General features: G+C 41.8%; 1 protein-coding gene across 1 annotated transcript in view; it reads right to left on the reverse strand.

Annotated features, from left to right (window-relative positions):
* Positions 1–284: 284 nt before the first annotated feature.
* LOC113508742 (leucine-rich repeat serine/threonine-protein kinase 1) overlaps positions 285–17,831 on the reverse strand; it is a 66,355-nt gene continuing 48,808 nt past the window's right edge. The window contains exons 36-57 of the mRNA XM_026891824.1: positions 16,826–17,013; positions 14,648–14,777; positions 13,999–14,098; positions 13,174–13,295; positions 12,104–12,209; positions 11,175–11,350; positions 10,289–10,492; positions 9,825–9,992; positions 9,440–9,580; positions 8,565–8,655; positions 7,775–7,884; positions 7,233–7,355; positions 6,632–6,818; positions 5,875–5,991; positions 5,296–5,386; positions 5,058–5,186; positions 4,257–4,367; positions 3,551–3,858; positions 2,651–2,784; positions 1,996–2,115; positions 1,416–1,523; positions 285–784 (exon numbers count right to left, since the gene is read on the reverse strand). Coding sequence (XP_026747625.1) covers positions 710–784; positions 1,416–1,523; positions 1,996–2,115; positions 2,651–2,784; positions 3,551–3,858; positions 4,257–4,367; positions 5,058–5,186; positions 5,296–5,386; positions 5,875–5,991; positions 6,632–6,818; positions 7,233–7,355; positions 7,775–7,884; positions 8,565–8,655; positions 9,440–9,580; positions 9,825–9,992; positions 10,289–10,492; positions 11,175–11,350; positions 12,104–12,209; positions 13,174–13,295; positions 13,999–14,098; positions 14,648–14,777; positions 16,826–17,013 — 3,039 coding nt within the window. The 3' untranslated portion in view covers positions 285–709. The remainder of the gene's footprint in view (positions 785–1,415; positions 1,524–1,995; positions 2,116–2,650; positions 2,785–3,550; positions 3,859–4,256; positions 4,368–5,057; positions 5,187–5,295; positions 5,387–5,874; positions 5,992–6,631; positions 6,819–7,232; positions 7,356–7,774; positions 7,885–8,564; positions 8,656–9,439; positions 9,581–9,824; positions 9,993–10,288; positions 10,493–11,174; positions 11,351–12,103; positions 12,210–13,173; positions 13,296–13,998; positions 14,099–14,647; positions 14,778–16,825; positions 17,014–17,831) is intronic.

Here is a 17,831-nt window from a genome sequence, read left to right on the forward strand (position 1 = left end):
CAGAAGCTTGAAAAGTCTGACAACCAGTCTAACCAAGGGGTATCGTGTTGCCCAGGTAACTGGGTTGAGGGGGTCAGATAGGCAGTCGCTCCTTGTAAAACACTGGTACTCAGCTGAAACCGTTAGACTGGTAGCTGACCCCAACATAGTTGGGAAAAGGCTAGGCCAATGATGATAAAGACACCAAGATTTTACACCTTATTTACCAAAACAAATGAATTATAAATAAACACTTGCGAACAAAAGCCTCCATCAAAATTGTCTTCAATAAAACGTCATAAATCCAAACACAATTTAATGCAATATCGACCTTACTTGCTTGTCTTAAAGTTAATTTCACGATGGGCGAATATTTGCTTAGGAAAGACAGTTTCAAAATGATGTCTGGACGTGTGTCTTAAAACGACTCTCGCATTAAGGAATTTAATCCTTGTATCGTGGTTTCACAAACATTCAAGTCACATGCACAAGACACCCAGATTCAGGACACTTAAACTCATAAATTGAAACTTAAATAAGCTTGTAAAACAATTTGAGAACTACCCCCTTTTTCCGTCGGTTAAAAACGATATATATCTTATAAATCCATTTTGGATGGTTTTTTACTATTTTTAATAGTAGCACCCTAATTATTTGAACAGCCTGAACCTTTTGGCTTTGTGGCCCAGTGTTGGGCTCGGTGTTTGTCCAGCGTTGGGCTTGGGTTCCTTTAGTCGGGCAACCAATGCTGGGTTCGCCAGAGAAGGCAGTAGTGTCCGTTGTGTAGGTTCACGGAGTTTGAAGACTGGAAAATAGAATAATTATTAGAAACTTTAGGTAGACAAAGCTTAGAGTTAATAACTATTCTCAACAGAGATATTTAACATTAAGAAATCTCTGTTACTAAGATTCTTTCAGTCTGTCCATCTGTCACCAGGTTTTATCTCATGAACCATGATAGCTAGGCAGTTGAAAGTCTCGTAGTTTATTGCATAATAATGGAAATTTATTTTTCTTTCGACCCGTAAACATATGATCAAATTATAGTGAACTATTACGCGTGACGTCACAATATGATATATATTTTACGATATCGTTACGTCATAAACTCTCTCCCAAACTTTGTCAACATTCGTTGTTTAGAAAAAAGAAAAAATACGTGTCGAATATATTCAATTATCTAACTGAGGGTCTTATAGATTTTTCGTCAATCGATCAATCGTCTACCCTATTAAGTTATAAAGCAATTTCCCTAGTTAGTGGTTTCTTAGGTTTACGCGAATGTTAGACATTGAAATGAAACTACTTTTACGGATTTTATCGCGGTTTAATTTTAGATTTTAGTTCCCGACGTTTCGACACCTTTGCAGGTATCATGGTCACAAACAAAGTAAAAAGTAGTTTCATTTCAATTTCCCTAGTGTTGCTATACTCACATGCGCAGGCGCATATCTCTGTAACAGCGGCCGGTATCCGTGTCCGAAGGTCGCGATCATACCCGGGTCGCCATCCTTGTGAGGGTGTAGAGGTATTATTACCCGGATCTAGGGGGAAAAACAAGGATTAATATTAGAAATTTACATTTTGATCACAACTGGGATCAGTTGGGTAAAAGTTTTACAATTAAATACAGTATTTCTCAAAAGTCTTCAAATAGGAGGTTTTCAATTTGTGTGCATTATTTCCAACACAATTTTGCAACTAAATTTTGAGGCACTTCCCGATAAGCTAGCAGGCTGAAATTTTCAGGGTAGCTTCAAACCCGATGACAATGTAATTTACAACTATAGGAATAGCTGGACCGATTTTGATAAAATTATAATTTAGTGACATTTAAAAACGTAGGGTTTTACATTTTCCCACGTTTTTATACACTCACTTTCTTGTTTGTTTGTCGTTCCGGTTGGATTTTTGTAACTCAATTTTGAGACACTTCTTGATAAGCGTGGATTCGTCGCTTAAAAACGTGGTCTTTCGGATATTTTTAATGTATTATATCTATTTATTTAAACTTACATCTTCTTCATAAGGTCTGAAGACAGTGAGGGGTCGCAGTGTTGTGGAGTCAGCGACTATGATACATCCCCAGGCTGTCCCTATGTACAGTTCACCGCGCAATGTGCATAATGCTGTCACCTGGAATAAAAGGGGGAGAGGGGTGAACCTTGTGTGGTGGAGTGTATATTCATAAAAGTTATGTTTTTTTAAATCGACTCCCATTTCAAGTAATTGAATAAATATCAAGTCTTTATCAAGGTTTCGTAAGCATTCAAGTCACATGCACAGACACCCAGACTCAGAACAAGCATTCATGGATCGCAAAAATATTTGTTCTACGCGGGGATTGAACCCGCGACACGTCGCACAGTGGGTTTGGCGTGGTGACCTCAACCACTCGGCTATCCGTGCAGTCACTTAGTAGCCTTATAAATGACTTTGTATAAAAGTCTTCGTGCATGTGAATCGTATGTTTGTAAAACCCCCCGCGACACAAGGATAAAATTCCTTAGTGCGGGAGTCGTTTTAAAAATATTCTCCCTTAGATTTTTCCTCTCTGTCAGTTTGCCCTGCAGTGGGACAGTAATCGCAAAAAAAAAAACACAAGAAAAAAGATTTCGAACATATAAACCAGATGCCTTTTGACCACTTAATGAACTATGTCAGGCCTTACCCTGCACTTGTCCTCGGTAAGGTGTTCATCCAACGCTATGGACTGCAGGCTCTCGGAGCAGGGCACCAGCTTGCTGCAGTCCAGGCGGGCTGACTGCTCCTTAGTCCTCACTGACCATTGGTATACGCAGACCCCTGGTGGAAAGAGAATGGAGAGGTCTTTAGAGTATACTTGTAAAGGGGTTTGGATAAAAAGGTCCGGGTTAAAATCACTTTCGGCAGTGGAATTTAATATTAGGAGTTCCGCCGGTTTACTGGTTCTTCTCCATAAGAATAGGGATGACGACTGGGTATAAAAAGAAAAAATCTCATTAGTCCCTCAGTTAGATAATTGAAAAGTATGAGACACGTATTTTTTCCTTTTTCAGAAAAACTAGAATTAACAAAGATTAACTGCTTTAAAGTTTAGGAGAGGGGGTAAAATTTATACTCAATCGTGACGTCACGCGTAACTTTCATTCACTATAATTTGGTCAATTTATGTTTGCGGGACAAATTAAAAAAATACGTATCCATTATTATACTGAAAACTACAACACGGACACTGCAAAAAAAAAAATTGTCATCATCCCTATTACATTTTGGAAATGCGCATCAAGAGTGAATACTGTAAATACACATTTTTCGTTTTTATTTGTCGTTCCGGCTGTATTTTCGCAATTCAATTTGAGGCACTTCCTGATACGCTAGCAGGCTGAAATTTTCAGTGTAGATTTAAACCCAATGACAATGCTATTTACAACTATAAAAACGGCTGAACCGATTTTGATAAAATTTTAATGGAGTGACATTTTAAAACGTAAGTTTTTTTTTTATCTATTTTTCATTGCTTTCGTGTTTCGGGACCACGGTACCTCTTTCGGAGGATCCAGTTACCCCGTTGCCCCGGGCAGACACCTACCTGGGTCGGAGTAGACGATGACGAAGGGTTCGTCTTCGGGAGCGGTGAGCAGCGTGACCCTGGGCGCGGCGGCCATGCTATCGGCCCCGCAGACTCCGCCCGCGCTCACCGCGTACGAGTAAAGCCCGTCGCCGCCCGCCCACACCTCCCAGCTGTGGGGAACGTGGGGTAATGTGAGTGAGTAGAATAGTATTATGAGTGTGAGTGATATGTTTGTTGAATCTACACGTTTAAACTGTTGAACCGACTTTGATGACATTTTGGTATGGAGGTAGTTGACAACTTGGATTATCGCATAGGCTACATTTTAAACGGCACACAATGACTTAAGCAGTGTCTTCAGAAGGACTAAATCTACCTGAAAGATTTGAAACGGCTTCAAAAATCCGAATTGAAGTCTCCTATATTAAGCTTATATAAACAGACACTCCATAGACATTAAGATAAAAATAGTAAATGAGTGAATTTTACATACATGTTGCTTAAAAAACTTACAGTTTGGTGCGGCTAATCTCTGAAATGGTTGGCCCGATTTTGACGGAACTTTTATTGGCAGGTAGCTCATGTAATAATGGATAACTTTTATTTATATTCTTTAGTAAAATAAATCTTCTTTATTTAATTCCACTCGTACAAAATGAAAATAGAACACCATTTACAAATTCATATTTCTAGTATAATTTTGCTATATCATCTCGCCACTCACCCGTGCGGTGTGGGCACAGCTGCTAGACAACACAGCTCGGTGGCTGTGCCCAGCTCCGTCAGAACGAAGCTGCCTTCTGCTTCCGGACGCGACGAGGTCACTAGGAATAACCTGTGGGACAAATTATTATATAATATAGGGTTATATTTTAATGACCATCCGAATTTTAAGAGAACGACCTTAAGAGCGTTTAAAGTATAAATAGGTACATCATCATCCTAGCCTTTTCCCAACTATGTTGTGGTCGGCTTCCAGTCTAACCGGTTTCAGCTAAGTACCAGTGTTTTACAAGGAGCGACTGCCTATCTGACCTCCTCAACCCAGTTACAGACAAAACGATACCCCTTAGTTAGACTGGTTGTTGGACCGTCGTGTTCCTCGTCATACCGAAGTTGAAGTTGGTGATATAGAGTTGAGATAAGGCTGTGATTGGATTATCAGAGGGGTGAGTTTGAGGGTTTGAGGTGAGCTCGGGAAAAGGTTGATATAGAGTTGACTTGAGGGTGAGTTAGGATAATTTAAGGGGTTAGTTTGGGAAGAGTTTGAAACAAGTTAATTTAATACAGGGTTGACTAAAGGTTGAGCTTGGAATATCGTCTGGGAGAGTTGCAGTGAGCCTGGGATGACTTTTAATAATTCAATTAATGCCAGTCATTTATTCGGGAGACCTCATCATCACCACCATCCTTTATCACCTTTATGACAACCTTTATCCTCCCATTGCTGGGCATAGGCCTATTCTCCTCTACAGTACTAGGCCAGCCTCATCCTGAGACACATTATCCAACACAGTATAGCTACCTGCCACACGCTAGTGCCACTGCGACTCTCGCCAGGCGCGGCAGCGGCAGCAGCGCGGCCACTCCCGAGGGCGCGCCGCCCACACTCTCCTGCACGCGGACACTCCACAGCAAGGCGCAGTTCGATGCTCTGCATGGGAAAATGTGAAGTTAGAACAAAAAGAAGCATTGTATAGCCGCGTGGTTGAGGTTACCACGCCAAACCTTTACGCGACGTGTAAAATAGTAGAAATACTCACGAGTACACGGATATCCGTCCAGCGGAGTCCCCGAGCCACATCTTGTTGCTGACTCTACAGATAGCCGTCACTATAACTGGATCTGATTTGTCTGGGGATATTTTTAAATGATTCAATATATTAAGGTTGAGCTTGAAGATTTTTGTACGGATTTCGGCTAGTGTTTTGTGCTAGATATAATAAATACATATGTCAAAAAAATATAGTTTGTTTATTCATTAAGAAATTTTCGCGTATGTATCGGGATCGCCCTACTAGTTTCGGACCCAACCGGTGTCTTTAATCATGAGCTTATACGGCAGTTGGAAAATCGTAATAAAATTAAAATATTTTGTTTAATAATTAGCTGATGTTCTTTGCAGTTATATTTTTTTTCCGTAAATCATTACATTGAAATAAGAAAACATTTCAGGGGTTATATATATTACTAAAAATTATTATTAGTTGGAAAGTTCAACTCGCTCGCTGCGTCAGCTCATGATTAAGGACTCCGGTAGTTTCCGAAACTAGTCAAGCAATCCCGATACATACGCGTGAGTACACCGTTGCATTATGTAATAGTTATAATAGAGTGGTCACCTGGTGCGACCCTGATGGTGTGGTGATGGGTGAAGCTGGTGGGAGTGGTGAGGAGAGTGTGCGCGCGCTCGGGCTCGCCGCCGCCGTACCACAGCTCCCAGCCAGCGACGCCTTCCTCTGTTGGGACAGACATTATTAACTAAAGTAAGGCCAACGAGATGATATAAAGAATGTAAACAAATTTTCAGGGGTTAAAAACTGGCTGGTTCGAACGGACTGCACGGATAGCTTACTGTGCGCGACGTGTCGCCGGTTCGATCCCCGTAGGACAAGCATTTGTGTGATCCACGAATGCTTGTCCTGAGTCTGGGTGTCTTTGTGCATGTGACTTGTATGATTGTGAAACCCCCCGCGACACAAAGATTAAATTTCGTTGTGCGGGAGTCGTTTTTTTTTTTATACATTTTTATATGAATTAACAATTATATAGTTCGAATTCTAATCGCTCTCTACTAGACAAAAATGACGGAATGAACTTTATTCACAACATGGCCGACCAAAATGTTGACAAGTGCCGTACTGACTGCTTTCTTGTACCACGAAACACATAACGACAGCTGTCATCGAGCAACTCACGCCATAACTGCGCGTACGAGTGATAAGGACAGATATAGTAATCGCTCGCTATCGCAATGTAACTCAGTAACGTTGCGCTTGTTTACGTTTTTCATCAAAACTCAAATCGAACTGAGTAAGTCTAGTTTTTTATATCCTGAAAACACACATTTCACTGAAAAGCACAAACTGATTGACTCACCGCCCACACCAATCACGGGTACACTGGCCGCCGCGGAGGCCGCCCTGGCCGCGGCCGCGTCCGCCAGGGCGGTGTACTCGGGGGCGGAGGCCACGCTCACCAGCGCGGCCGCCGACGGGCGCAGCTCGGGGGAGCCCGCCCAGCAGCGGCGCATCGTCTCTAGCATGCAGCAGGGGTACTCCAGGTCCTGGGGAGACACACTCACGTCACACACATGAGACACACATGACTCTCACATGTCACACACATGACACTCACATGTCACACACATGACACTCACATGTCACACACATGACATACTCACGTCACACATGAGACACGCTGAAGTCACACATGACACTCACTTCACATATGACACTCACATGAGACACATGAGACACTCTCACGTCACACATGTCACTCACATGTCTCACACATGAGACACACTCACGTCACACATGAAACACTCACGTCACACATGTCTCACACATGAGACTCACATGACACTCTCATTTCACACACATGACACACGTCAAACATGTCTCACACATGAGACACGCACGTCACACATGAGACACACGTCACACACATGACATTCACATGTAACACACAGATTACTCACTCTAGGTGACAGTGAAGGTCTGGCCCCCTCCAGGATGGCTTCCTTGACAGCCTCGTGACCTTCAAATGGCTGGCGTACAGTCACGATCTCGTAAAGCAGCATTCCGTAGGAGAAACAGTCAACCTAGTACAAGAGAAATGGTTAGAATCAGGCGACGTGTCGCGGGTTCGATCCCCGCGTAGGACAAGCATTTGTGCGATCCACGAATGCTTGTTCTGAGTCTCGGTGTCTTTGTGCATGTGAATTACTTGTGCTTAGTGCCAGGACACAAGGATTAAATTCCTTAGTTTGTTTCGACGTTTCTTCTCAGGGTAGCTGGCTAGGAAATGTCCGCAGCTAGCTTAAATAATGACATGTAAAAGCGAAGACGTCTATCCTATTTGCAGAATAAATCATTTATCAATTCATTACATCTTAATAGGCAAAGGTACACACATGGGTAGGTTTTAGTCAGTAGAAGTCTGACTCTCTCTTCCTCTCAATCCACAGCGGGAGAAGTCTTTGTCTTCTTTTTAAGGGTTAAACCTAGTTGAATAGCTAACCTTCTCATTATATTCCTCTTCTCCATTATATCTCATGATCTCCGGCGCCATGAATCCTTCGGTACCGCCGAAGCCTTTCGTACCGGACGGGGGAGCGAGCCGGCTTATACCTGCAAGTAAACATTTTATTAAAAACATGCTCATATAATGAAAACGGGCATGAAAGGAGTCTACAAGCTAATCATTATCCCAGCCTTTTCCCAACTATGTTGGGGTCGGCTTCCAGTCTAACAGGATTCAGCAAAGTACCAGTGTTTTATAAAGCGACTGCCTATCTGACCTCCTCAACCCAGTTACAGACAACACGATACCCCTTAGTTAGACTGGTTGTCAGACTTTCTGGCTTCTGATTACCTGTAACGACAGCCGGGACCCACAATTTAACGTGCCTTCCGAAACACGTCACCTCACCAATCTACGGAGCAACCGCGTCAACGTAGCTTAACCTATGCTCGATGCACTTATATATTTATAGCTTAGCTGGCGAATATAATAAAAAAAAAGAGGCACTTCCCGATAAGCTAGTAGGCTGAAATTTTCAGGGTAGCTTCAAACTGGATGACAATGCAATTTACAACTATAAAAACGCCAATGCAATTTATAACTATAGAATTCGAATGGAGTGAAATATAAAAAGGTAGCCTTTGCCCAGCAGTGGGATACAGTGGGCTAGAGAAAAAAAAAAGGTTTTTAGATTATATATCTATTAATTATTAAGATGCTATGTGGCCCAGTTCCGAAGATTGTCTGGAAAACTATAAGATTCCTGATATGTATGTTTATCACTCACCGTAATCTCCTAGCTTGACGTGTACGTTGAGGGGGGCGCCCGTCACTTCGTCTCCAGGTTTCGGCATCTTCCATACTAGCACGTTTTCAGACTGGAATATTAGGAAAATTTTATGTTATTTGGTAAATAAGTTGATTTGGTTGATAATATGGATAATTTTTGGAATATTTGTTTGTAAATATTTAGGTTAAGATGAATTAGCAATTAAAATATAACAACGTCTTTGGTGTCATGTATTCTTATTTGAGTCATTAAATATATTTCCATGAAAATTAAAGAGAAATGAAAATTGAAATTTTCTCAAATTAAAACGACTCCCACATGGAATTCGTTCTTAATATCGCGGGGTTTTCACAAACGTTCAAGTCACAGGCGTAAAGACACTCGGACCCAGGACAAGCATTTGTGGATCACACAAAAACTTGTCCTACGCGGGGATCGAACCCGGACACACAAATGTTTGTCATATTCAGGGTTCGAACCTGAATCACGTCACGTGCACTGGATTTGGCGTGCCGACCAATGATATTAACACCAATCAATAAAATGTTTTCTTTTGTTTATAGAACATCCTTTTTTTTTTGTTAAGGCGAGGCAATCCTCATTAACACCCACTCCCTCGGGGGAGGAAATGTGTAGTGTCAGACTCTTACTGACTAAACCTGAACCGCCGTGCTACGTCATCCGCGTTTTTGTGTCGGTGTATGGCAATGCGTTGCTATCCTTCATACACCGACCGCGGGCTTCCACCGGCCAGTAGGGTGGGCCGGGGTCACTTTCTCGTGTTGTGTGGCTGACGTGTAAAGAGCGTCGGCCTCTTCGCCTCATTTTGGGACCACATCCATAGCACTTCTCACGTACACCTGCTGCAATACCTTGAGGTCCCTGTAGACGACCCTGCGCGCGTGCAGGTACTCCAGCGCGCGCGCCACCTGCAGCGCCAGCGCGCGCGCCAGGCGCGGCCCGCAGCGGGACCCCACCCAGCGGTAGCCGCGCAGGTGCGCGTCCAGGGCACCCTGGAGGGGGGGGGGGACGGTATATTAGAAGTTTTATCAAGAAAAATTAAATATTGTCATGGTTAATCAATTTTAGTTATGGTTATACAGTTATCCGTTAACTCCAAATGATTCTAACAGATGACGATACCTTTCGACTGGGTTGAGTAAGTAATCAATAGATGGCGCTGCTATGGTAAACTAACTTATATCTTCTAACCACGCGGACGAAGTCGCGGGCACCAGCTAGTAAATAGATAAATACCTCTGGCGCCAGTGCCAGCAGCAGCGCCAGCGGGGCCGCGCAGACGGCCAGCAGCGGCAGCACGTGGGGGTGGCGCAGCTGGCTGAGGATGGACAGCTCCTGGCGCAGGCCGCAGTACGCGCGGCAGGCCGCCGCCGTGGGCTCGCGCTCCCAGCGGGACACGGCCGCCTGGCCAGGGGACAGGCACACATACATGTTATATGTCTCAAATGGTGGTGAATCAGGCTAGAATATATCTATACTAATATATACAGCTGAAGAGTTTGTTTGTTTGAACGCGCTAATCTCAAGAATCTTTGTGTCGAATAGACTATTCATCGAGAAAGGTTTTAGGCAATATACCACCACGCTGCGACTAATAGGAGCGAAGATACAATGGAAAATGTGGAAAAAAACAGGGCAGGTATAAATCATAACTTATATCTTCTACCCACGGGGACGAAGTCGCGGGCAACAGCTAGTACCTTATAAGCATGATGCACAGCGGCATCGCTGCCGCTGGGCGGCGGGACGGGCTGCAGGGCCTTGAGCGCGACGGGCAGGCTGTCGCCGCCCGCCCTGCGCCAGCTGCCCGCCAGCACGGTCCCGAAGGCGCCGCGCCCGGCCACCGCCCCGCGGGAGATCTGCTCCCAGCGGGCGCGCTTCGACTCCTCCACGTCTAGGAGGAGCTGTTGAGGGAAAGAGAATGTTGGTAAGGTTTGGGAATTGATGGGTGAGCAATTTTTTGACAGTTTTTGGGAGGATGACGACGGATTTGAGTAAAGGTTGTGTGACTATTAAAAAGGGTATAAATTGATGGGTGAACATAATTTGATTGAGTTTTTGAGACAATAGAACGGACGGTGAGTAAGGGTTGAGTGACTTAACGCGTTTAGAAAATAGTTTGGGTTTAGGTTAAGCACCTGTTATCGAGGACGGGAAATGGATGGTCAGGTTAAATGATTATATTTGAGGTCGGTAAGTAGACAGGTGGTCGTTTTAGATTCATAGGTTAAGCAACCTTAACTGAGTTTTGGAAAAAAAGTCGGTGAAAGGAAGGAGCTAAAGCCAATGAAGGTGGTTACCGAAAGGTTAAACAATCCTAGCCAAGGTCGAGAAATTAATGGGTGTTCATTACTGAGTTTCATTACCAGCTATAACGACTGAAAGGTTAAGCAACACTAGCCGAGGTCTTAAAATGAATAAATGCAGTAACCACTTTAAATCAACATTAGAGATCACTGACAGGTTACGCAATCCTCTCTAAGGGCAAGAAATAGACGAATGACCATTTAGAAACAAATTGTTCTAAAACTGTCGGTCAGGTTAAGCAACTGTTATCGAGGTTAGGTTACGGATGGGTGAGCATACCGTATCTGGCGCAACTAGCCGCAGTTCGACATCGGCCTCACTGTGCAGCGGGCAGGAGAGGCGGGTCCCGCTGCAGGCCGCCAGCACGCACTGCTCCACCGTCCAGGCTGTGCAGGTCGCGCTCAGGGGGGGGTGGCTGTTCACCACACCCTCGACGGAACCCAGGCGGGATGAGGCTGGGGGGAGAATAAGGGAAAAGAAAGATTTTCAGGCATATTCTAAGATAAAAAAAATATAACCGACTTTCTAAAGGTTCAAACAGATTAAATTGCTTTAAAAAAATCTAAACATGTTTTTATCACGTTTTTAAATGTCACTCCATTAAGATTGTATGAAAATCGGTCCAGCCGTTTTTATAGTTGTAAATTGCATTGCAAAAACTACTGAACGGATAGACGAAACTTAGTACACAGATAGTTTATAACCAGGATTAACACATAGGATAGTTTTTATCTCGATTTTATGTACCAATGGGGTTATTTTCGACTGGAGCAGGCGGACGAGCGGGCGACCGCAATTCAAATTTATATTTTTTTGCGTCACAGTGTACGAAATCGTACTCCTCCAAAACGACTCGACTGATACTAATGAAATTCTGTGTGCATATTGGGTAAGTCTGAGAGTGAGACATTTTCTTGTTTGTTTGTCGTTCCGGTTGGAGTTTTGTAACTCAATTTTGAGGCACTTACCGATAAGCTAGCAGGCTGAAATTTAGGGTAGCTTCAAACCAGATGACAATGTAATTTACAACTATAGAAACTGTCAAAATTTGACATTTTAAAACGTGGGTATTAAATTTTTTGTTTTTCTTAGCCCTAATCTTTTACACCCTGGAATCATTTTTATGGCACAACAACGATTCCTAGGACTGCCACTTATTCTATAACAGGTATATAATATATAGTATTCTATAATATAGTATCTCTTACCGTTGGACTCTGCCCCAACTCCACTGTCTCCGTCCGAGGTTCTCGACTCCTCGGACAAGCGGAGTCTGCGCGGCTCCGCTCCGCCTAGGTCCAGTCTCCTGAAGGCCTAGGGAAGACAAGAAATTAAAGAGGAAATTTAGGGAAAGGCAAGCTTTCAGGGATGTGTTAGAGAGAGGCGGAGTTGACTGCTAATTTTCTCGAAATTTTTTCATAATTTTTTACATAGATATTTGTAGCTTAGTTAATTTTTAGATAACTTGTTCGGAATAGAGGCTCTTTGCAAAGCCCAGTATTTGCCAAAGCGGTCGATATATAAGACCCTCTTGTGCGGTTTCGAGTGGTGAAGGGTTTAATGACAAGCCTTAACTCACCTACGTTAACTTAGCTGAGTTAAGAGAACCAGAAATACAATATAACTACAATATAAACTACTACAATATAACCTACTAACTACAATATACAATATAACACAATATTTCAAGTTTTTCAACTCGTAACGGTTATTTTAAAATAAATTCGTAAAGACTCGGGACTGTTTGTTTTTTTTAATTGGTCAATAGACAAAATATATTACGGAAAAACCCTGCTTAAAAAGGTGATATTAGCATTCCATTTAAGTGATTTTCAGCGTTACAGTAGACAAAATATCTGTCAAAGCTTTTGCTTTAAAAAATTGATGCAAGGACCTTCCATTTAAGTAATAGGGATGATGACTGGGTATTAAAAGAAAAAAACTCATTAGTCCCTCAGTTAGATAATTGAAAAGTACGAGACACGTATTTTTTCCTTTTTCAGCAAAACTAGAATTGACAAAGATTAACTACTTTAAAGTTTAGGAGGGGGCTTGTGACGTAACGATAGAGTAAAATTTATACTCAATCGTGACGTCACGCGCAAGTTTCATTCACTGTAATTTGGTCAATTTATGTTTGCGGGACAAACTAAAAAATACGTATCCATTATTATACAAAAAACTATAAGACGGACACTGGAAAAAAAATTTGTCATCATCCCTATTCCTCAGCGCTCTTAGTACCCTATCTACTCTAGATCCACCTCCTCCAGCTCACCTGCTGCAGCTGCTCGTGGTCGGGCTGCGGCTGCTGCTGCGGAGCCTGGCGGAGGCACTCCGGGCACGGGACCACGCGCGTGATGAGGCAGCGACCCTCGGACGTGTGGACGAAGCGGGTGCCTGGGGGTCGTGATAATGTAGTGTGCAAGTTACAACGCCTTCTAGGCTCAAAGTAAGGATAGATTGTGCTGTGAGTACTGGATAACTGATAAACATACTTATCTATCTTCTAATATTTAAAATTCCCGTGTCACGATGTTAGTTACCGTACTCCTCCGAAACGGTTCGATCGATTCTTATAAAATTTTGTATACATATTAGGTAGGTCTGAGAATAGAACAGCATATATTTTTCATACTCCTAAATGATAAGAGTTGCCCACACTAAAATTTATTTTTTATAATGTAGCATTAAAAAATACATACAACTGGAAATAATTTATAAGCGAAACGATGTTTGCCATGTCAGCTGGTATTTATATATTTCTTAATACATACATAATATAGATAAATTACACCCAGACACAGAACAAATGATGGAGCTCATCACATAAACTTATGTCGTGCATGGGAATCGATCCCACGACCTCTGTACAGCAGACAGGGCCTCAATAAACTAGTTTGTGCCTACGGATGCAAAATGATTACCCTCTTTTAACGCAGTCGGATGAACGTAGCCAACGTGATAATCCAAGGTATCAGCTACCTCCATACAAAATTTCATCGAAATCGGTAAAGCAATTTAAGCGTGGCGAAGTAACAAATATACACACTTTCAAAAACCTCTTTTTCAACTATTGATACAATAAAGAAGAGAAACTCACCTAAAGAAGGATACCAGTCTTCTAGAAGTAGATCAACGTGGTCGGAGACGAGGGCTAGGATTTTAGCTAAGACCTCTGGGTTCGGTTCCAGGCTGATACTCTGTTGGAAAAAAAAAATCATAAAACATATATGTATATGTTAAAAAGAAAAAAACTAATAGATTTTCGTGTGTCAAATCGTCATCAACATATATCATTAAGGGCCTAGCTATTTTCCAAACTATGTTGGGATCGGCTTCTAGTCTAACCGGATACAGCTAAGTACCAGTGTTTTACAAGGAGCGACTGCCTATCTGACCTCCTCAACCCAGTTACAGACAACACGATACCCCTTAGCTAAACTGGTTGTCAGACTTTCTAGCTTCCGACTACTTGTAGCGACTGTCAAAGATGTAGAAATAACAGCCGGGACCTTAACGTGCCCTCCGAAACACGGCGGAACTCTTTAAGACAAAGACGGGCACCCATCCACGAACCGACCGTGTTGAGCGTAGCTTGACTTAATTTTAAGAACGCACTTAAACGCAAAACACGCACTCTTTTTACTGCCTCTCTTGCTGCGCTTGAATCCTCCACCACCGAAAAGTGGGCTTTATTGCCCACCTGTGGGTAGGAATACTCTAGAGTTTCTTCACCGTGTATCACGTACCTGGTACCCGGATATAGGCAGTCCATCATCCCTCTTGATGACGCACACCTGTGCCGGGAGGATGATCTCCACGCAGGCTGAGGACTGCACGTCCAGCTCGCACCAGCTGCCGTCCTGGCGTACTCTGAACCTGGGGGTTGCGTGAGACACTTTTTTAGGAAGGCCCCAAGTTGAGGGTTGTAAGAATTTATATTCGGGATACTATCCCAGGGAGCGGAAAGGTGAAGGATTGCAACGCATTGCCATACACCAACACAAAAACGCGGATGACGTAGCACGGCGGTTCAGGTTTAGTCAGTAAGAGCCTGACACTAGCAAATTCCTCCCCCGAGGGAGTGGGTGTCCATGAGGGTTCCCGTCACGCAAGGTGTGGACAACATAAAAATTAATTTTGGAAAAAAATAAAAACCGACTTCAAGACTACACTAACAATATATACAATTGAACTAAAAAGTATAAAATAATATTTTAATTACAAGCCAAAGAACACTAAAGGAAAATCAACGAAATTATTGATACTTATGCATACTATTTACATTTTAAAATCAGTTATTTTTGAGGTCGGTGCCAAATGCGGGCAGACGCGTGAGGGCAGAAGACGCTGATGGTTGTGTTTTATGTTTGTATGTATTAGTTTATGTTTCTTTTTTGTGTTATTAATAGATAAATTATTTTATTGTCTTCTTTTCAATTATCGGTTGTTTTTCAATTATTTATGTAATTTATTTTTGTGTCATTAATATATTGTTTTTGTTTTGGCTGGCACCGACTCCAAAAATAACTGATTTTAAAATGTAAATAGTATGCATAAGTATCAATAATTTCGTTGATTTTCCTTTAGTGTTCTTTGGCTTGTAATTAAAATATTATTTTATACTTTTTAGTTCAATTGTATATATTGTTAGTGTAGTCTTGAAGTCGGTTTTTATTTTTTTCCAAAATTAATTTTATTTTTCACTTTTTAGTGGAAAGTTAGTGATTTTTAGTATGGGTAGGCCTACTAAACGCGCTGCCCAAATGAGAAACTGCCCAGAATTCCCAGTGATATTTGTTCGAAAGCCTCCACCCAGTCTGTTACCATTTGAGAGTGATGTTAATTATGGAGGCCATTTTGAATAACCGAATATCTCATCAGAACAAACATCTAATTATGTTTATTTTAGTTTCAGTATTGCGTTTTTTGTAAAACTTTGTAAGTGACCTTGAACATTTTTTTTTTTCGAAATAGTTTTTATAACCTTTGTAGTGAGTACAGGCGTGATAATATGTTGTGTGATGGCGCAAACAATGCTTAGATATGCTATAGCAACAATTGCGGTTAATCTGCTGTTATTTATTGAAGAGTTCCCCCGATTTCTACAAGATCCCATCATCAGATATTGAAATGGTGATAATGGGACTACACGGGAAGCACAAGCTTTCAAATAAAAAAAGAATCATGAAAATCGGTTCACCCAATCGCAAGTTACGAGGTAACAAACATAAAAAAAAAAAAAAATACAGTCGAATTGAGAACCTCCTCCTTTTTTTGAAGTCGGTTAAAAATGGGGGAATGACTTTATAAGGGGATAGAATTTCAAACAGGGATGGGGACAACCCATGGGAGGAGGAATATTCAAGTTTAGGTTAGAATATTTACCAACAGCTTCAGTATACAGTAATGTTTATATATATTAATGATTATGTCTTAAAAAATCGCCAACTACTAGTTAACTAGTATTCACAAAATAAGTGCTTGTTTGAATTTTTCATCGGTCTTTTCATGAAAATTGCATATTTTTTCGCGGTTTTTTTTTTAATTTTATGTGTCATAAAATCATTTTTCCTACGTATTTCAATAATATTTTCATAACAATAATCATTATTTAGCCCTTCTCACGAAAAAAGGCAATGTAAATAAAACACTAAAAACTGCTCCCGATCAGCTGATTCGTAAAGGCACTCGTCGGTCATCGCTCTCTCGCAAATCTAACCGAAAGTGACGTCAAAATGTTCGCGAGCAAGTCGCATCAATAAACCGATTCATCAAAAGACCTATGAAAAATACCAACACAGGGAGGGGTGGAATCATGTCCAGAACCCCTGGACCACGGGATCGGCACGACGTCCCTTCCACAGTGTATACATTGAGAAAGGAAGGATGGCTAGCAACAGGCTAGTCAACCAATAACTCCTTACCTGACATTATGATAGTAATCACTGGGCGCATCATCGTCGCTGGCGGGCAGCAAGCTGTCTCTCCTCGGAGGCAGCTCGCGCAGCGCCAGCGCCGCCAGCGACCCGCAGCAGACGCGCAACCCTCGCAGCCACAGCTTCCAGCCCCAGGACAGCTCGAGAGCTGATGATATACTCTCGTCTAACTCCATCTTAGTAGAGAGAGAAAGAAGAGAAGAAGATAGTAGATTTTAAAAAATCTGAATACCTTACAGCAATAGAAAGGACAGTGTGGAAGAATCTAAGGAAGGCCTTTACCCTGTAGTGGGACAGTATAAAAAACATACCCTCATTTTTAAATGGCACTCCAAATCGGTCCAACCGTTTTGATAGTTGTAAATTGCATTGTCATCGGGTTTGAAGTTACCCTGAAAATTTCAGCCTGCTAGCTTATAGGGATGTGCCGCAAAATTGAGTTGCAAAAATCCAACCGGAACGACAAACAAACAAGAAAGTGAGTGTATAAAAACGTGGGAAAAACTCGGAGGAACTTTGTCAACCCCGATAACAATGTAATTTACAAGTATAAAAACTATTTTGATAAAATTTTAATGGAGTGACATTTAAAAACGTGGGTGTTAGGATTTTTTTTTAATCTATTAATTTTGAAGTCTTCTATTAAATTTGATCTATAGTTAAAAATAATCCATTACAATTAACAGTACCTAGTCTAAAGATAAAGATATGTTTATTTGCATGAAACATGTGTTAAACATTTTTTAATGTGGTGACAATATAAAGATAATATAAGCATCAACATGTTCTGCCCCGTTGGCGTTCAAATTTGGTATTTATAATTAACTAGCTTTACACCCGCGGCTTCGCCCGCGTCGAGGTCGGTTATATCGCGTTTCCAAGAGAACTCTTCAAAAGTCCGGGATAAAAACCATCCTATGCTCTTTCTCAAGGTTAACTCTATCTCTGTACCAAATTTCTTTAAAATCCGTTCAGTGGTTTAGACGTGAAAGCG

This window comes from Trichoplusia ni, chromosome 3, assembly GCF_003590095.1.
Source record: "Trichoplusia ni isolate ovarian cell line Hi5 chromosome 3, tn1, whole genome shotgun sequence".
Taxonomy (NCBI): domain Eukaryota; kingdom Metazoa; phylum Arthropoda; class Insecta; order Lepidoptera; family Noctuidae; genus Trichoplusia; species Trichoplusia ni.